This window comes from Nyctibius grandis, chromosome 3 (assembly GCF_013368605.1).
Source record: "Nyctibius grandis isolate bNycGra1 chromosome 3, bNycGra1.pri, whole genome shotgun sequence".
NCBI classification, from domain to species: Eukaryota; Metazoa; Chordata; class Aves; order Nyctibiiformes; family Nyctibiidae; genus Nyctibius; species Nyctibius grandis.
This window is the reverse complement of record NC_090660.1, coordinates 96,991,484-97,009,136: the sequence shown is the minus strand read 5'-3', so window position 1 is coordinate 97,009,136 and position 17,653 is coordinate 96,991,484. Positions and strand designations below refer to the sequence as shown.

The 17,653-nt window shown below is 39.5% G+C and overlaps 2 protein-coding genes across 2 annotated transcripts; one reads left to right on the top strand and one right to left on the bottom strand.

Annotated features, from left to right (window-relative positions):
* Positions 1-1,581: 1,581 nt before the first annotated feature.
* On the bottom strand, positions 1,582-5,486 carry FBXO43 (F-box protein 43). Its single transcript, XM_068397122.1, has 4 exons — positions 4,027-5,486; positions 3,017-3,119; positions 1,922-2,107; positions 1,582-1,830 (listed from the first exon to the last, which is right to left on the bottom strand). Exons 1-4 carry the CDS (start codon positions 5,484-5,486, stop codon positions 1,582-1,584), a joined length of 1,998 nt encoding a protein of 665 aa, XP_068253223.1.
* Positions 5,487-13,203: 7,717 nt separating this feature from the next.
* On the top strand, positions 13,204-17,650 carry POLR2K (RNA polymerase II, I and III subunit K). The gene is made up of 4 exons (XM_068396873.1): positions 13,204-13,304; positions 16,078-16,141; positions 16,927-17,019; positions 17,488-17,650. The coding sequence occupies exons 2-4, from the start codon at positions 16,081-16,083 to the stop codon at positions 17,508-17,510; spliced, it is 177 nt and encodes a 58-aa protein (XP_068252974.1). The 5' UTR covers positions 13,204-13,304; positions 16,078-16,080; the 3' UTR covers positions 17,511-17,650.
* Positions 17,651-17,653: the final 3 nt, after the last annotated feature.

Genomic DNA, 17,653 nt, shown 5'->3' with positions numbered 1-17,653 from the left:
TACTAACCATGTTGTTCCTCCTCCTTCCAAATGCTATATGGAGCTGCTATCCCAGGAATCAAGTATGCTGAAAGTACTAACCAAATTGCAAATCACAACAGTTAGAGATGAGAAATAGGTAGTGATGTTTCTAGAACTTCCTGAAGTGAACTATCCTGGTCCATTTGTCTTAAACATCCACAGATTGTGTGGAAAGAAAAAAAAAAAGAAAAGCTTGGAAGTTTATTTTTATTGTCTGAAAATTACAAATAAGAGACTGAATAATACTAATAGGGCCAAATACACAGCTTATTGCTTAGTTGAAAGCTCTTTTTTTTTTTTTAATCAGACTACTTTTTAAATAGCTCAATAATAAGGCTTACCTACAAATACACACAGTAAAATGACAACATCACAAATATAACAGAGAGGACAAAATCAGAGGAAGAGTGAGGAAGAAATACCAGCTGACTACAAGTGTTCTGCAAGATGCTTGTGACAAATGAACTCCTTGAAAGGACAAGTAGGACAATATCAATTGGAGAAGTAAATTGATGTTATACCTTCATAGAGCAAGTACTGTATCCACTTCTGTCACCTGCATTTCAAGCTGTTTACAATTGCTAAGTTTTAAAAAAAAAAAAAAAAAAAAAATCTTTTGAGGTCTAAGAGGCAGCTTGAGTTCTTTTTCTGTGAAGTATCAGCATATTTAGTTCAAGAGCAAAATCAGTGAATTCCCCTAATTATATCTACAGGTAGAGAAAGAATGATTTCTAGCAGTAGATAATCCTTTAATTCAAGCAGAAGTATGAAGATGATCCAGTATCCGGGAGCTGAAGTAAAGTCAGACTAAGTGTAAAGGTAAGTTCACAACAACAAGGGTAATGCAACAGCATATTTAGTTATGTGAATATATACTATACGACCTGAAGTTTTCAAGTAAAGACAAAAACTCTGAATAAACAGTACAATAGAATATCCACTCAGCATTAGCTTAATTTAGACATTAATATTCTATTGACTTACATTACAGAGGCTAAGAGAAAAACAAAGTAATTATTCTGATATAAAAATTCAGACAACTAATATATTGCTTTTGAGGTATCATCATTTACATAGGTAGAAGTGGTTTTTTGCATATGTACCTAGTGCCCCACTTTAAGATATTTTTAAAACATTTACTGTAATTTAAAGTGAACAATAAACAAATCCCATTTAAAAGATTTTTTAAAAAATAATATTCTTTAATTTGTCATTAAGACAAGAATCACATTTTTAAACATCTATGAGGTGCTGTAAGCTAGATATTGAAGACTACTTTTAAGATACTTTATTAAAAAAATAAAATGTTAGTAAGTGCCTAGCTACTACACAACAGGTAAAACAAGACATAAAATTTTTTAAAATGTTCACTTTTTTCAAAACCAAAAATATACTAAATTGATTAAGATATATACATGAGAAGTTATCTTGGTGAGTCAGCAAAAAACACATTGAATGAGACTTTCAAAATGCATATATTTAGGAAGAATATGAACAAGATTAGGAATTTCAGAGAAGGGGGAAAGGAATTAAATGTAAGGTCTTACACGCCTTACAAATCTAGAGTCTTTTTAAATTTCTTTTGCTTTGGGCACTCCCTGGAGGAGCATCTTTTTTGTTCTTCCGTTTTGCAGATAAACTATTACATTCTTTTGACCCATGGAAAGCATGCAGACATAAAATACAAAACTCAAATGCACATGCCTCTCTGCTACATAGTCCCCGTTTCTTTACCAATTGATATTTAGCAGGATATTGACATCTTGGACAGGGTTTTAGAGCTTCGTCAGTAAACAGTGTTTTAGCAATCTGTAGCAAGAGGAGGGAGAGAAGAGCTACTTAGTTCTTGTAAACGAAAATTTTCTAAAAATTGAAAGTGAAGAGTTTCTTAGCTACCTACTTTTATGTATTCTTCCTGTCTGCTAGTTGAATGGGGAACAGAACTGCATCTCCTGTGTGTAAATTCAGTGTATGAAGGTGGCGTTTGCACTACAGGAGTTCTGGCTTGAGCTTGAACAGGCCTTAGAGCAGATCTATTGAGAACATTAAGTCTTGTGGCAGCATCTTCAGCGTTCAAGAAATATTCCTGTTAAAGTTTATAATTATAAAGAAAAAAAAAAAACACAAAAGGAAGCAAATCAGGGTTGTATTTCATTTAGGATTTGCAGCTGGTTTTTTGCCTTTTTTTTTTTTTGTTTTCCCTCTACACCACCACATTAGAAAAGGAAATTATGTATAGTTCATGTATTTCCCATTAAATATTTGTATTTAGTAAGGGAACAAGAGGCAGGAACCATTAAAAACAAAGTCCCATAAGCAGGGTAAAAAGGCAACTGTCTTTTAGCACTCTCTACTGGTCCTCATGTTTCTGAATTAGGACACAGCTCAACAGCAAGCATGGAAATAGCAAACAAGTTTTGTCACAATTAAAGCAAGGTTACTCTGAAGTGTGTGTGTAGACACATGTGGAGGATCTAAAAAAATTATACTGCTATTAGTATGCTCACTTTTCTAGATATCCCTTAAAAAACTTCTGTATGTGCTTCTGATGTTCACAAGTACACCATGAAGAAGCTTAGCCACGTGCAGCCCTGAAAATAGTCAGGAAGTAGTCTAGAGTGGGTCCTACTGCACTGCAGACTGAGTGAGATGGAAAATGAGGAAAAGCATGGCACAAAGTTATGAACAAGGGTTTAAGATCCAAAGCCAGAATCAGTTGAGGAAGAGATCTTACAAATTCTTAAGAAGGAGGGGTAAAAAAAAAAAGGAAGAAAAAAAAGAAAGAGCATCACATGGCTGAAAGACTAGTACTCAGACTGTGGACAGCTGAAAAGCAATAAAAGCAATTACATTCTCCTGTTATAATCCTTCACATACTCATGTTGGAACTGTCTCTATCAGCCACCTTTCTGTAGCTTTATAAGATGTTTCCTCTTTCCTCTAACCTGTCTTCTTTCACACTTGAAAAAAATATTACCTTTGAGACAAACCTTACCCCAGCTTCTTCTTTCAGGTGTTTTATGTACAACTTTCTCCTCTTATCTGCACTTTTATCTTGTACAATGATTTCACGCCAGTTTTTACTTACTTTCCAAACGCTGGAATAAATGAATAAAAAAAAAGATCCACTTTCACATTTTTGCCAAGTAGTACAGAAGTCATGATAGTAAGACTACCTTTTAAAGATTTTTGCACGATTTCATATACTATTGGTAATTTTACAGACTACTGCTATATGCTACAAGAGATCACTGTATTGTTATGAAACACAGATCTGATGTACTCTTATGCACCACAATAGAAGAGTTTAGAGAACTGCAACATAAAAAAAAAATACAGCATATCTTTGACCTACAAAATTAAATAAGTTTCTTCCTTCCACATAAGCCACTTACCAAGTTTGTTTCTAAAGTTACGTTTTTGTGCGTTAAGTGTTCTGAAAATATCTGTGCCCTTATACTTCCACCTAGTCTCCCATTCCCTTTGTAGCTAACACACACGGCACTCCTGATTTCTTGGAAATACGTGACAGTTTCTATTGATTAAAAATTAATCTAGAACATTACTCATGAAGCAAAATTTCTTTGAGCATCTTTGTGCTTAGAAATAAATGAGGAAATTAAATACACAAGAAAAAAAATCTAGAAAATGTGTTTTGAGTATTATGCATTATTGGGGAACTTGTAATGAGAAGAAATTACTTTCTAGGCTTAAAGAAATTTTTAATATATTTAAAAATTTACAAGTACTGTGATTTAGTTTTAAGTTTACTAATTCCCATGTTTGGCTTTTTGTTTGTTTTGTTTTGTAATTCCCCCATATAATACATTTTAGAACTACACAGAAAGAGACACTTGGTTAATGGAGACAAAACTTTTTAACTTCCCCAGAAACAAACAAATTGTATTGACAACACCTGCTATTCCAGAAGTTATACTAATTTATTTGCAGAAACACATATTTTCACCTTTTCTGGGGAAAAAAATAAAAAGCACTAGTACTTACCTGCATAGACTTTCCACTGTTAAAGCATCTAACACTATAGCAAGAACATGTTTTAAATTTCTGTATTTTAATTCTGTTAAAATATCTAATTTTTCTAGGCCCATTTTCTTGCCAATAAGTCCATCAAGAACATGTTCTAATGCAAATATTTCTGTTCCATCCATATTCTCTGATATTTGATTTTGGTCTGATCTTTGTCTTTGCAAGCAAATTTCATGAACTATTTTCAGAGCTGGAGTTCTTGAGAGATCTCCATGACTTACAACTAGGTCTCCACTAGACTGTTCTTCTATAATTAATGCATGGTCTTCACTGACAAAGTTTCTTTCTTCTGTTAACATGACTGCTGAAGTAGAAGGACTGCCATGATGATCTTCTGTCTCTGACTGTGAGCCCTGTTCCCGAAGAGTGGATAACCTTCTAACTCGTTCAAGTTTTCTTGTCTTTCTTTTACTATCCAGAATTTTGGAGCCTTCTTTACGTTTTTGGAAGAACTCTTGGAAAGATCCCTCATGATCAGACAATGAGTCCAAATGAAGTGAATTATATCCACTATCCTCAGGTGTTGAAAGATCTGGGTAACTTGCCAGCTTAACAGGGGGAGAGTTTATATCACATAGTGCAAAGTTAAAGTCCTCTACAAGACTGTTAATAGAAGTCAGGAACTTACCCTCATTGGCCTCAGGTAACACACTATATGTAGGAGTCCTAATCAACCCATCACTAACACTCATAAGGACACTTTCATTAAATTCATTAGCATTACTAACAATAACATCCTTACACTGAATTGGAGATAAGCATTCTGGTTCTAGCAATAAGGGGTCCTTACATTTGGACTCATCTAGTGTGGAACTCCTTTGTTGAGAAAAGGAAAGTCTCCATTTTGGGCAATCAGGATTCGAGTCCTCAGTTTTTGAAGTGCTAGCTGTCAGAGGTTTGTAACTTTTATCTCTTGGAGAATCTAAAGCAGTTTGTGAAAGTTTTTCTTCAGAGCTCAAACCACAAGAGAATATTTTTTTCCTGCTGCTTCCTGAAGAACAAGCTTGTCTTTCACAGCACCCTACAGTTGTGCCAGCTGGAACAGTCTTAGATAAAAGCAGCCTCCTGCGCAGTGAGGAGCCTTTTCTACTCACTTTAGGAGTTTCAAAAAAATCTGCACTTCTATTTGCTTCTCTTCTTTCTGATAAGGAGATAGAGTTCATTTCATTTTCAATAGATGATGACACAGGGAAGAGGGCATTTGGATGAACGTGCTCAGAATGCTCTTGTAGCAATGATAAAGAAGCACTGTGTGTAACAAGTTTATGTTCTACATCAGGATCTTTTACTGACTCATTGCATCTGCTGTCCAGAAATACTGAAGTGTCTTTAAAATTGGAGTATATAAAATTGCTGGTGGGAGATGTTAATCTATTTCTTTTAAGAATATTGAGCATTACTGAATGACTGTCTGACATCTTCTGCTTGGCACTTTGACTTTGTAAATGAAGATACCAGTGTTATTTCTGAAACAAACGATAAAAGTAGTCACCAAAACACCCTCAGATTAGTGAGAAAGCCTTGTTGTGAGTCTATCCAGCTAGCAGCCATGACAAAAGTATTTTCATTACTCTTAGAAGAAACACTGCTTATACAGGAACACAAAGATAAATTACAGTCAAGTGGACGGTTAGAATGAGTGATTAAAATGCATAGTATACTGTGAGGCAAATTAAAACATACATCCTGTTAGCTAATTGATCTGCCAAGCCTCATCCAAGGACAAACACTTTAAATAAGCAACACAGCAAGTAGAGTCTTATTTGTGCTGAAATCTGTGATAAAACTCCCTCTCATTTCAGTAGGACCAAGATTTTTATTAGCACTATGTTATTGGTTCATCCAACCATTAACAGTTCAGTCCTCAAGAACTAGCAGAAGCTCTGGTAATAGATGAGTTCAGACAAAAGGCATTTTCTCCTCAAGAAAAAATGAGGGGATTAATCATGAAGTCACAAGTCTACAGGTCTCCCTATTGTTTAGATCCCTACAGCCCCTGGAGGGAAAAAAAATTGACCTCTAGTTACAAAGTGAACAGTGCATTCTTATCTGCCTTAACATTTAAATGTTACTTTGTAAAGATCTCTGCTTTTGCTCAGCACTGTGCTGAGCAGAAACTGAGTGTTCTGAAGCTTTATACTTTAAAGAAACTGATGAACTGACTATACATCCTCTCACCATGTATATAGGAAGTAAGTTTCTTTGAAACTTAGTAAGTATAAAAGCTTTTAAGAGCTATTATATATTTTCCTAGAAAAGTTACAAGTGGCTGATGCATCTATTTAAATAAGAGATGTAAGAATACAGACTTACTTTTTTGCCATTCATACATGACAGGGTTTCTCCACCCTAAGCAGAGTGGCAGTAGGTTACTGCTTTCTACACACAAGACGCAGTAACTGTATAAAAGATGTTATGAATAATGCCAGTATGAGGGCTGTTCTCACAGAACTCATAGTAGTTCATATCAATGTTGCAAGTTTGAATCAGCACCTTTTACTGGTGTATGTTACTGGCCTCTAGATCTGGTATTTCAGAACATAAGCCTGGAAATAGTATTGAATTTTCAGAACAGACAAAAATAGGAATCTTTAAAGGTGGCTTAAACACCAAACATTAAGACATTGCTAATATCCCAACAATTCTGGCTTAGTCAAGCCCTAAGCCACCAAATACAAGCAGCGGGAACCCAAATTGCTGCAGGGGGAGGGAGGGGAACTGTTCTTTGATGATCTCAGGTCATTTAATTAGCATTTTTTGACCCATGCTGAAGGCATTTTATAAGATTATTGTAATATAGAAAGTGTTTTGTTTTGCTTTCTACTGTGAGGAGACAGAAACATATAGAAGTTCAAAAGGAACAGGATATTAAAGAGCAGACTGAGAATTTGGCTAAAGGCCTATAGAATCATGCTAATATCAGTATGAAATCAAACAGATTTAAAACAAGAAAAAAATCCATCCACATAATTGAGGAAAAATTCTTCCAGGAAAGAAACATATAGGAAAATAACTTCAAGAAGATGACAAATTCTGAAGTCTGGCCTGCTTCCTTACTTTCACACTCGTTTTCCCTCACTGCTTTTTCCTCATTCCCTGTTTTTACTCGGTGAAATAAATGACGGCACAAATAGGAAACACGAGGGCATAGCTTTAAGCTATGTAGTTATTATATGAATTAGGGATGACTTCTTGACAGTGCAGGACCAACTCCAAGGAGTGTCTACTCTTTCATCTGCATCACTTTTCAACATTTTAGGCAATAGGCTGAAAATACTGTGTCATGAACTAGAAAATAACTTTAAAAAGATAAAGTTATTATTTAATAATAAAGTTATTAACTTTAAAAGATACGTTATTGCTGCTCTTCAGTTGATTATTCACACTATGAGCAGAGGACCACATCAGTATAGCTCTTCTTTTTGTAAAAGGAGGAAGACTTATAAGAGACCTGTAGTAACAATAGAGCATTATCTTTGCGTAATCTACAAAAAGAATAGAGGTTTCATATTCTATGCTGAATTGTGGTGAACTGCAGCTAGTTAGCAAACATTGCCAGGAGATATTCCTACCAAAAATGCTGATGGATGGAGATTTAAATTTTGAATGCTAGAGACATCTATTCAAAATCTCAATTGAAAAAAAAAAAATCACATGCCCACACTTACCTTGAAAAATATTAATATTTTCCTTAAACACAGTCAAATTAACCACACATTTAACAAAAGTGCACAGGCTTGCAGGTTTAGAAACTTAGTGCTCAGGAAGCACGCTGAAGAAACAACAAAAGGAAAACTCACGTTTGCAGTTTCATTCTCAGACATTCCATGGAAGAAATTATCTAATCTTATGAACAACTGAGAGTAGAGGAAATTTTAAATATTACATTATAAAATAATTTAAGCAAACTTGTGTTTCAAGGAACATAAAAATCACAGAAAAAAAAGTTTTTGCAGCTGTAGGGGAGATGAGAATAGCAGAGTTAAAGGAATGGTGGTAACTCAAGCAGAAGCCAAAAATATGCTATAAATACGCCACAGTCCAGCAGGAGGGGCCTGTGAGCTTACTGCGTTGGTTTTGCAAGAACTTCGGAAAAACTATAGGAAAGCCACTGCAATACAGACACTAAGTGAACAATGTCCTTTATACTTCTTTACAGCAAATCCCAGTATACACCTCAGGTTTGTATACATATTCATTTTTTTTTCCAAAACGTATTACTTGCACAAACTAAGATTTAATTTAACACAAGGTCTCATTTTACAAATACAGTACAGAAGGAAAAGCCTTTCAGAGGTGCTGAACATATCTCATAATAGAACGAGATGCTAGTTATATTCATAAGCGATGCCTAATAAAACCTCTTATGACTTGTCTAGTGTTTTATAAGCACTTTTTTTTTTAATCAGGAAAAAAGTTTCATCTGCTAGATTTGATACATAACATCGAGCCCTTTTCATTTGGGGATATTGAAGTAATTTCTGAAAGTACTGTTAACCTTGTTTTAGACATCATAAAACAGACGTGCAGGGAAGAAAAGAGTGGTCACACAGCAAGTGAGTTGCAGAGGAAGGAATAAAATCCGTATCTGCTAAGTGTAGATTCTTGTGCTCTATACATTCCTCTCATCTATTATTAATTTTGTAGTTCTCAAATTGATCTACAAGTCAACTGCAAATTCTCTGGCTCTTTATGGAACAAAATATTTCATATTCAGAGACCCAAACTAAATTAAGAACAGGATTCAGACACTTCGACGAGGAATAATTTCTGACAAGCATAGTCTTATAAAGCATCCTAAAGAGATAAAAATGTTGGTTACCTGAAGGCAATGTAAATGGTGCCTATAACTTAGACATGAGTTCCAGGATAGAGTCACGCCTGTTCCTGAGACTGACTTACATTCCCCAGTAACCCACACTGAACGTTTATGCCTCGAACAAGTTGTTTTATATCCTTGTTTGTTGCCCTTCACCGTGGTTAACAAAATGGATAAAGGCAAAGTTTTGGTGAGACAAGAATATTTTCCCAGTTATTTAGACAAGTACCATATCTGCAGTAAAACTATCTGAAGACTCTGCTCTTTGAGCACCCAGATCTAGAAACAGAAAAGCCATTAATACCTCCAAAGGTATTAATATTGAAGATGGCATAGCTAAGTCCTGTCTGTAAGATGTGGGTCACTTACCCTAATTTGTGAAGCAACTTGAGATCTTCCAAAGCAAAGGTGCTGTATTCGAAGTACTCTTTACCCCTACTGATAACCTAGAGTGAGAAAGGATGTGGAAAGAAAAAGAGAGGTGTAAGAGAAGCATTACCCAGCTGAGACACAGTTTTCAGTTTGTCTGTATATGCATTCACTACCATGTCTAATTACCCAGCGATGAAGGTTATTGACGACCACCTAGGGACCAGCACCGGAGGGTCTCTCAGTCACCTGGGATGCCAGACACCAGCAAAGCAATAGCTTCACCTCCTCATCTGGCAAAATCGCTGGGCACAGGGAGGCCCTCTACCACCGAGTGCAGCTGAGGCTAGTCGGCGGGGCCCCGTGAGAAGGGTGAAGGCAAGGAGCCCCCTTCCCCGCCTGGCTGGAGAGAACGGGAACGCTGCCGCCTCTGCAGCTCGCCGCCTGGCTCCGGGGCCCGTTGCCCTTAGTGAGGAGCCGCTTCACTTCTCTCCACCCACACCGGCTCCTCGCGTGCGGCTACTGCTGCTTTCCCTCGCTTGGATTTGAACTACCCGCCCTTACCAACCGCTGCCTCGCTGCCTCCCCCGCCCCCTCCGCGCTGCGGCCCTCAGGGCAGCCGTGCCGCCCTAGGGCGAGGGCAGGGCGTCGGCGGGGTGGGGCCTGAGGAGAAGGGCTCCGCCGAACAAGGGGGCCTGCTCCTCAGGAACACGGGAAAATACCGGCGAGGCTTGCCCTTCTCCTCAGGCTTGATACTCCAGCCCTGCGGCCCCCGCCGCACCCAGCCCACCATTAAAAGCGCCCCTGCGTCCTTCCTCCCCCCGCTATACTGCTTCCCAGGTGCCTGGTGAGGGTGAGGCTTTCCCGCCTCTCCGAGAGCCCCCTCAGCTCCCTGACGCGGGGGGCCGCCAGGGCTGAGGGGCGGCTTAAGAGGCGCTGGTCAATCGCGGCTGTCACAAGATGATGAACATTATCTGCGCCACAACCTTTAAGCTTGAGTTATATGGGTGCTAATTAATTGGAGTTAATTAGTACATTTGTACACAATGGGCCAGGAACAACACAATCACAGAGCGTTTGTCAAGTGCTACCTCCTTTAAATCAGCTGTAGTGGGGTGGGAGATGCCCCGTGAAGCCGCCTAGTTTTTGCTGTGTTTTGAGTTAATCTGTATATTTAAAAAAAAAAAACAAACCAACCAAACACCAAATACTTGGGTGCCCGTTTCTCCTGAGCTCGGTACGGCTAACGCGGGGCTACGCAGGCTCACCGACCTGCTGGCTCCATCCAAGCCGGCGGGGGAGCTGCCGGCGGCGGGGAACCGGCAGGCCCCCAGCAGCCGCCCCGGGGGCGAAGCAGGCGCTTGCTACCTAGGGACAGAGGAAAGGCCACATAAATCATCTTCCGCTGGGTATTACTCTCCTTTACCTCACTAATATCACATTTATCCTGGGGCCTGAGGAAACTCGGGTTTAGAAGTTACCTGTCCAGAGACGGGGGAACTGTGACATTTTTAGGTAAAGAATATTGTTTTATGTGACTACAAGGTAACTGTTATGGAAAAAAAGAGAAAAGCTCTTGGGATATCTCCCCCTTCTTTTTTTTTGAAGGAGAAATCATTAGAAACTTTCAGAAATGTAACAGAAATTTTCCGAAAGTGCTGTCTGTAGTAGCATTTATTTCACATGAATCAGAAGTAATTATTTTTCAAACAGTTTTGTTTATTTATAAAACAAATTACCTTTTGTGTGAAATTGGCACCCTGTTAGCTCCTTAAAGCGGGACACAGCAGCTGCAACTTCTCTCTCTCGCTCAAACCCGGGTGGACTTGTGTGACTTGGATCAAAAATATCCAAGAAACGTAACAAGTTATAGTTGTGGCATTTAATGCAATACACAGAAGCCAAAAAGCATGATTTAACAAAAAGCGTCACCAGAAAAAAGCCAAAACAACAAACCCAAAACAAACAAAAAAACCCACCACACTCCACACAAACAAACAAAACCAACCAAACAAAACCCGAACCAAAACCTGAGAACATTGCTTCTAAACAAACAAAATGAGGTAAGACAGTCTGCGATACACGCTGCTCTCAGCTGTCACTGCATTTCCTTCCCACCTTCCTTAAAAGTACCCCCTGCACCCCCCCCACGTAGCCCCGCAAGCCCTTCCTCACGCTTTCCTACCATTTCCCCAAGAGCTGTTTCACTTCACGGGACAGTGGCGGTCTCCCACACAGTCCCAGCCCTTTCTGCTACTCTAAATCCAAGGAGCATCTTTAGGGCTAGTATTTATCAGCCCTTCAGAACGGGGTTGGACTGTTAAAGGGCTCCTCTGGAAGGAGGAGGGCTTTGTCAGAAACGCCTGAAGTAACCGAAGCTTTAACATCTGGAAAAACATCCGATTTTTCCAAGGGAACAGCTAAAGGATGCCAATAATCAAGCAATTGCATTATTTTTTCTTAATAGTGGATACCTTATTTTCACAGAATTAACTGACTTTTTCGTGGCGGTATTATTAGCAAGTCCTTTTAAAATATCGGTTTGGCAAACGCATTTTAAAATACAAAACGACCTTGGAGAAATAGCACCCGTTGCTTTGTATTTGTTTATTTATGAGATGGTAATTACTTAGTGTGCATTTACCAGGGTTCAGGCTTTTTTTTCCCCCTCTCTGCTTCAAACTCTGCGAAGACCGTGGCAGAGGAGAGGACGCAGGTAGTAATAACGGCCCCGGGAAATCAGCATCGAGAGGAACAGCTCTGCCTTTCGCATACCGTTTTTCTTGAATGTGCTTTATTCTGGCACTCAAAAAGTTATATTTAGCTTTATTCATACAGAGCAGTGTGGAGAAGCAGGTGAGCTGTCTAAAATCATGACTGCGTTTTCGTTATGTTTAAATTAAATACGAAATTAGGAAAACTGCAACTGTTTATTATTCCTCAAGTTTATTTTAGACAAACTATAGGTTATGTATGAAGGTGATTTGCTACTATGAGAACATCAATAAATTACAACTGATGAAACATATCAATGCATTTGGGTGCTGAGGAAAAAATTTTTATTCAGTATTCAGAAACAGAGTAAGAAAGACCTTTCCTTAAACTACGGAACTTCTTGAATGATGAAGTAATTTCAGTCGGCGTATTCACAAAACACAGTATTTGTTAAGCATTTTTCCAGGAATAAAGCAAAGATAGCTCTAACTCTACAAAATGCCTATCACAGATTCAAAATTCATGATTGAGCCAGTGACCGAGGGAGCAACCGGTACCGTTTCACACGTCGTCTGCACGATTTCACTTCAGTACCTACGGGAGTCGCCGACGTTTGAACTTCTTTCATAATACGACTTTACACTTAAAATATGTAGTGTCGCAGCTTGTCTGTTGGGTTTAATGTGGGTACGTAGGATACCGCCCACAAAATTAAAATATCAGATGTGATCTTTATCCACGGATCTTAGGTACAATGCTTCTGAAAACAAAAGGGACCCCGAGGCAGCATACCTCAGCGGGTTCTAACTCTGCAGCCGTACGATCAGACGTGTCACGGGGGCTACGTACGGTAGGGCGGGCACAGCCCCCTGAGACCTACGAGGGGGTCGGTTCTTATTGTACCTCCCCGCGCGGCTGCCTACTGTCTTTTTAGGAAACCAACGTCGCTGTTCATATCAAAGCCTATATATTAAAAAATGCCACCGAATATTCTGTGCTTTTCTCCCAAAGTGGTTTAACGCCGATAGCGAAGCATTTATTACTTTCCTAACCTAACTCTTCAGCGGGGAGGAGGCTGGAGCTGCTGGCGGCTCGCTGCCGGGGCTCCAGGGCTCCACGGCTCCCTCCTCCGCTCGCGGCAGGGCACCCGGACGCGTGCGGCCGGCGGCGGAACGGCACGCACTGACGTGCGCGGCTCAGCGCGGTTCCGGGCGCCGCTGTGCGGGCCGCGGGACGGGCGGCAGCGGCACAGGCCGCGCCTCCGCCGGCGCCCGCTGTGTCGTCATCAGCCGGCGCCGAGGAGACGGGGAGGCCGGAGGAGTTGCTTGTGCAGGCGAGTGGGGGTCGCGGCTCGCCTGGGGTTTTCGAGCTCCTCCCTTCGGAGCCAGGGGTCCGGTTCGCGGCGGGGGCCGGGAGGAGGTGGCAGGGGCGCGCAGGGAAAGGCCCGGCCCGGCCCAGCCCAGCCCCGTGGGCTTCCCTCCCACGTAGAAGCCTCGCGATTCCGAACCCTGGTTCGGAATTGGGGCGGGCTGGGGTGTCAGGGGCAGGGGCTGTGAGGAATACCGGCCGGCCTTCCTCCTCCTTTCATTCTCCTCCTTTGTGGGCTCTGAGAAGGACGTGAAGGAGTGGGTTTGCCTCTCTTACAGGTACGTGTGGCGTGCTCTCGGCACCGGCGGCGTGGCCGGCGCTCCACGCCTTCGCGGTAGGTTACGGCTGCACACCAGCGCACACGGGTGCGTCTGTGTGCCTGTGGGCTGCGTCAGCTTGGCAGAGCTCACAGCTGCAGGGTACGTGAAGGCTGGCTACACCATGGCACCTCCCTGCAAAATATATAGCTGTAGGTCACAGCTGTCTTCAGCAACAGTATTATTTTGCTGTATGAGCTGTTAAAGAAAATTGGCAGAGTCCGGGTCTCTAGGTTTGCTGATTCTTTATTGAAGCAACTCAGAGTTGGACCACCACCGCAGTGAATGGTACCTGACTCAAATTCACTATCAGTTTATATAGAAACTAATAAGTAGTTACATCACAAACTTCTCACGAACTTCTGTTAAAATATCACTAACTATTTCAATTCCTCTTTCTTCATTTGTCAAGAGTCCACAAAAGTCCATTCTTCTCCATTGGTCAGCTGATCTTTATCTCTGGTTCCACTTTGGCTTTGGTCAACACCCCATCCTTGATGTTCTTGCTGTGATCGGCATCCCGTCTTGATCCAGGTTGACCAGAGTCTGGTTTCCACTGCCAACATCTCCTAAATATTAGCCTAAAATAACTAAAGTCTATTTAGAACCTTATTTCTACTAATTCTTATTTCTAAGTATTCTATATTCTTTTAGGGTCAAAAAGGTTAATCATACATCCTTTTTACTAGAATCATCAGAAATTAATACTTCTAGGCCTACTTCTGCTTAGCTGCTCATTAAGCTTGACTGATGATTTGTTCAGTCATAGGTCAGGATTATACAAAGGAGCTTTGAGAACAATATTCATGGATTGTGAAAAGCCACCTGTGTTTATTCAGATAGACTTATATTAATTATTCTGTTCTTAATTCTGTTTCATCTCTATTGATTCTTATTTGCTTAATTCATGAGAACTTCTACAACAATTATGTGAAAATTTCTACAACATGAGCAGCACCAACTCAAGTTATTTAGCTGCAACTGTGATGCTCCTTAGTTCAGCTCTCTGTTTCAGAAGATGCTGCTGTTTTCAGGTGCTAATGGATGACTGCTTGTATCTTAGTATAAGACACAAAAAGACTATAACACCTGTGGATTAAGGTACCACTATGGTTATAGGAGAGCAAAACCTTACTTGAAAGCTGTACGAGTTTAATGAATTATCTCCAGGTCTCTCAAATGGAGTGGCATAATGGGGGTTTTAACAAGGTGGTTTGTCAAGTGTGGATTAGACTCTCTTAAACAAAGGATGAACTGTTTCTATCAAGCCCATCCTTCTGTTTTCAAGACCCTAGTTTTCCCTGTTGAACTGTGAAGATCAGAGAAATAATCCTTAGTGTAATATTAAGCAAAAGCATCTAAGAGTCATGCTGGTAAAGAAGCATCATGAAGGCTATTCACTGGCATAAGGGTTAGGAATTCTTGTCTTCTATGTCAGGCAGAACAGCAGCATAGAAAACAGCAACCTCAGAAAAAACTACAAGGAGATATTAATATTCTAGTCTAGACTTGCACTGGGTGGAAAAATAGTATTTACTATCTCTAGTGGTTACAGCAACAACCGTAACAGTTATGGTTGTAACCATATTTACATGTTAGGGTAGGATTACTTAAAGCTTGGTAGAACGTGGAGTATATGTAACTATTTAGTCTGATACTGTGAAGGAATATGTGTCTCCAAATAACTCTGAACAATCAAAACCATTATAGGGCATTAAGAGGTGTTTGAAGAGTACCACTAAGTTACCAAACTCTTGATCAGTTTGGTGCTCATACACACCTATGTTAGGATTTTGAGGGTGGATTTTCTTCTCTCTGGCTCCTCATTGTTTTGTTTTATTTTCTTGTTTAAATTCCTATTACTCTGCTACCTACAGTCTGTTCCCAGGATTTCTTATCCTTTAGATCAATGAAAAGGTAGATTAGGTTAGCTAGTGTTGTATTAGAGGGGAAAAATATAATAAAGCTTATCTTGTTTATGATAGCATGCTTGTTATATGAGTGATACATAAGAAATTATTTATTTTTATGTTTCCAGCAAGGAAATTCTTACCATTGGCAGGAGGGAGGAAATAAAATATTGTTCATTGGGCTTTGATGTTTTAAATCCTGTTTAATAGAAAACGTTGTGCCATCTCCATCTTCGGAGGTTTTCTATACCAGATTGGTAAAGCTCTGAGAAACCTGATATTGCTCTGCTTTTGAGAAGGTGAACTAGATGACTTTCTGAAGTCACTTCCAACCTGAATTATCCAATGTCCTGTGTATCAAATACAGATGGAATTTGCTTGTATTTACTATTAAGGAAGTTTTTAATCTTCTGTTAGCTTTAGATTGAGATATTGCAATGATTGTGTATGCCTTGAAAACATATTAGTAATAAAAAAAACCTGGTGTGCGTGTTGTATGTTTTTTGTTTAGAACATGGATTCACAGAAGGATGTTCAGCCTCCAAAGCAGCAGCCAATGATTTACATTTGTGGAGGTAAAGAAAAGACATCAGTGAATATTTTTACTTGTTACTCAAGATTTAGTGTTTTAATAAGGAAGAATGCATAGTCGTTATACTGAAGAGTACATAAATACAACTAGTTGCAGTGTGGATCCTGATGTTCATTAAATCTTTACACACTGATAGTACTGCATATATGTGGTATATATGGATAGCAATGTGGAAATAATTCACTAGAGCTTGTGTTGCTGTGTGGAGGTCCTCCGTCTCCAGAGGACGCTTTCTCTAAGTGTCCCCTTGTGCAGATAGTGGACCTTCTATTTAGTGCATCTCAGAGAGTTTTTTTGAAAATGCTGTATGGTTACTCAGCTTTTACTGAAGTGTAGTGGTCAAATTCCCTGTTACCTGCAGATAAGTCAACAACTTAAAAATTGGTGATTTTGAGTCATCACTTCAGGAATCTCTGAAATATTTTTGTCTTTTAAGAAAATAAACTTGGGGCTTTGGAGGGCTGAGCTGAAGTTTTCAGTAGTAGACAGTCTAGTTGTATCAAGAGTAGAATGTATTCTGTGCAGTAATAATTTGTTGATTTTTAGCAAGATCCTCCTTGATCTTAATATAAGTGAAGTTTGCTAACTTTTTTTTCCACAGTATCGTGGTATCATTTGGCTCTTGATACAAATTCACTACAATTATTTTTTATTGTGCTTTGTTTGCCACAAATAGGAATTTGACTAGTACGACTTTTGGAAGTTATCTATGCATTAACAATGCTGGTTTTGTTTATCCACTCCCTTTCTCTTCCTCCATCACATCAGAATGTCATACAGAAAATGAAATAAAGGCAAGAGATCCTATCAGATGCAGAGAATGTGGCTACAGAATAATGTACAAGAAAAGGACAAAAAGATGTATCCTTTTACATGGGCACTTGAATGCATTTGGGAAGCTGTGGATGGAGACAAGGTATATAAGGGAAATGAAATGGAAGATTTGAGTAATTATGTAAGAATCCTTCGAGGCCCAAAATCAATACAGTAGGCCAAAGTACCATAGGGAAATCTCTGCAATGTAACTGGGGTTCTTGTTTTCTTTCCTGGCACTTTGTTTTCCATTTTCTATGCAAAATATAATAAGCTATGATAGTCTACTGGGTGACGTACTGTGAACGGTTGATATGAGTCAGCCTTTTAACAAAAGGAAAGTGTTGTGGGGTTAACTAAATGAAAATGAAATGTTTTTACGTAGTTAGCGGTGACTTTAGATTTAGGCAGTCTCTCTTTTGGTGGTGTTTTTTTTGTTCTCTCCCTCCCCCCCTTCTTCTCCCTGATCTTTTTTCAACCCCAACTCTTTTTGTTTCTTTAACTGCACTATTCCAGTGGTGGTTTTTGATGCCCGATGATTTCTGCTGAAGTTACAGTGACTTTATGCTGCAGTTTAATCTTTCTGATAACTTTGCTCTGTAAATGCATTGGTGTACAAATGCACACTCTTATTTGTGTTTTAAGATTTTGAAATATTAAAGTTTACTGTGATACTAAATTT

Excerpts from the sequence above, each read along its gene's own strand:
- FBXO43 (XM_068397122.1), bottom strand. The coding sequence starts at position 5,486 with ATGTCAGACAGTCATTCAGTAATGCTCAATATTCTTAAAAGAAATAGA. Across the intron at positions 3,120-4,026 it reads ACAGTGGAAAGTCTATGCAG|CGTTTGGAAAGTAAGTAAAA; the intron begins GTAAGTACTAGT and ends CATTTATTCCAG. Across the intron at positions 2,108-3,016 it reads ACCTGAAAGAAGAAGCTGGG|GAATATTTCTTGAACGCTGA; the intron begins GTAAGGTTTGTC and ends AAACTTTAACAG.
- POLR2K (XM_068396873.1), top strand. The coding sequence starts at position 16,081 with ATGGATTCACAGAAGGATGTTCAGCCTCCAAAGCAGCAGCCAATGATT. Across the intron at positions 16,142-16,926 it reads AATGATTTACATTTGTGGAG|AATGTCATACAGAAAATGAA; the intron begins GTAAAGAAAAGA and ends CCATCACATCAG. Across the intron at positions 17,020-17,487 it reads CAAGAAAAGGACAAAAAGAT|TGGTGGTTTTTGATGCCCGA; the intron begins GTATCCTTTTAC and ends GCACTATTCCAG.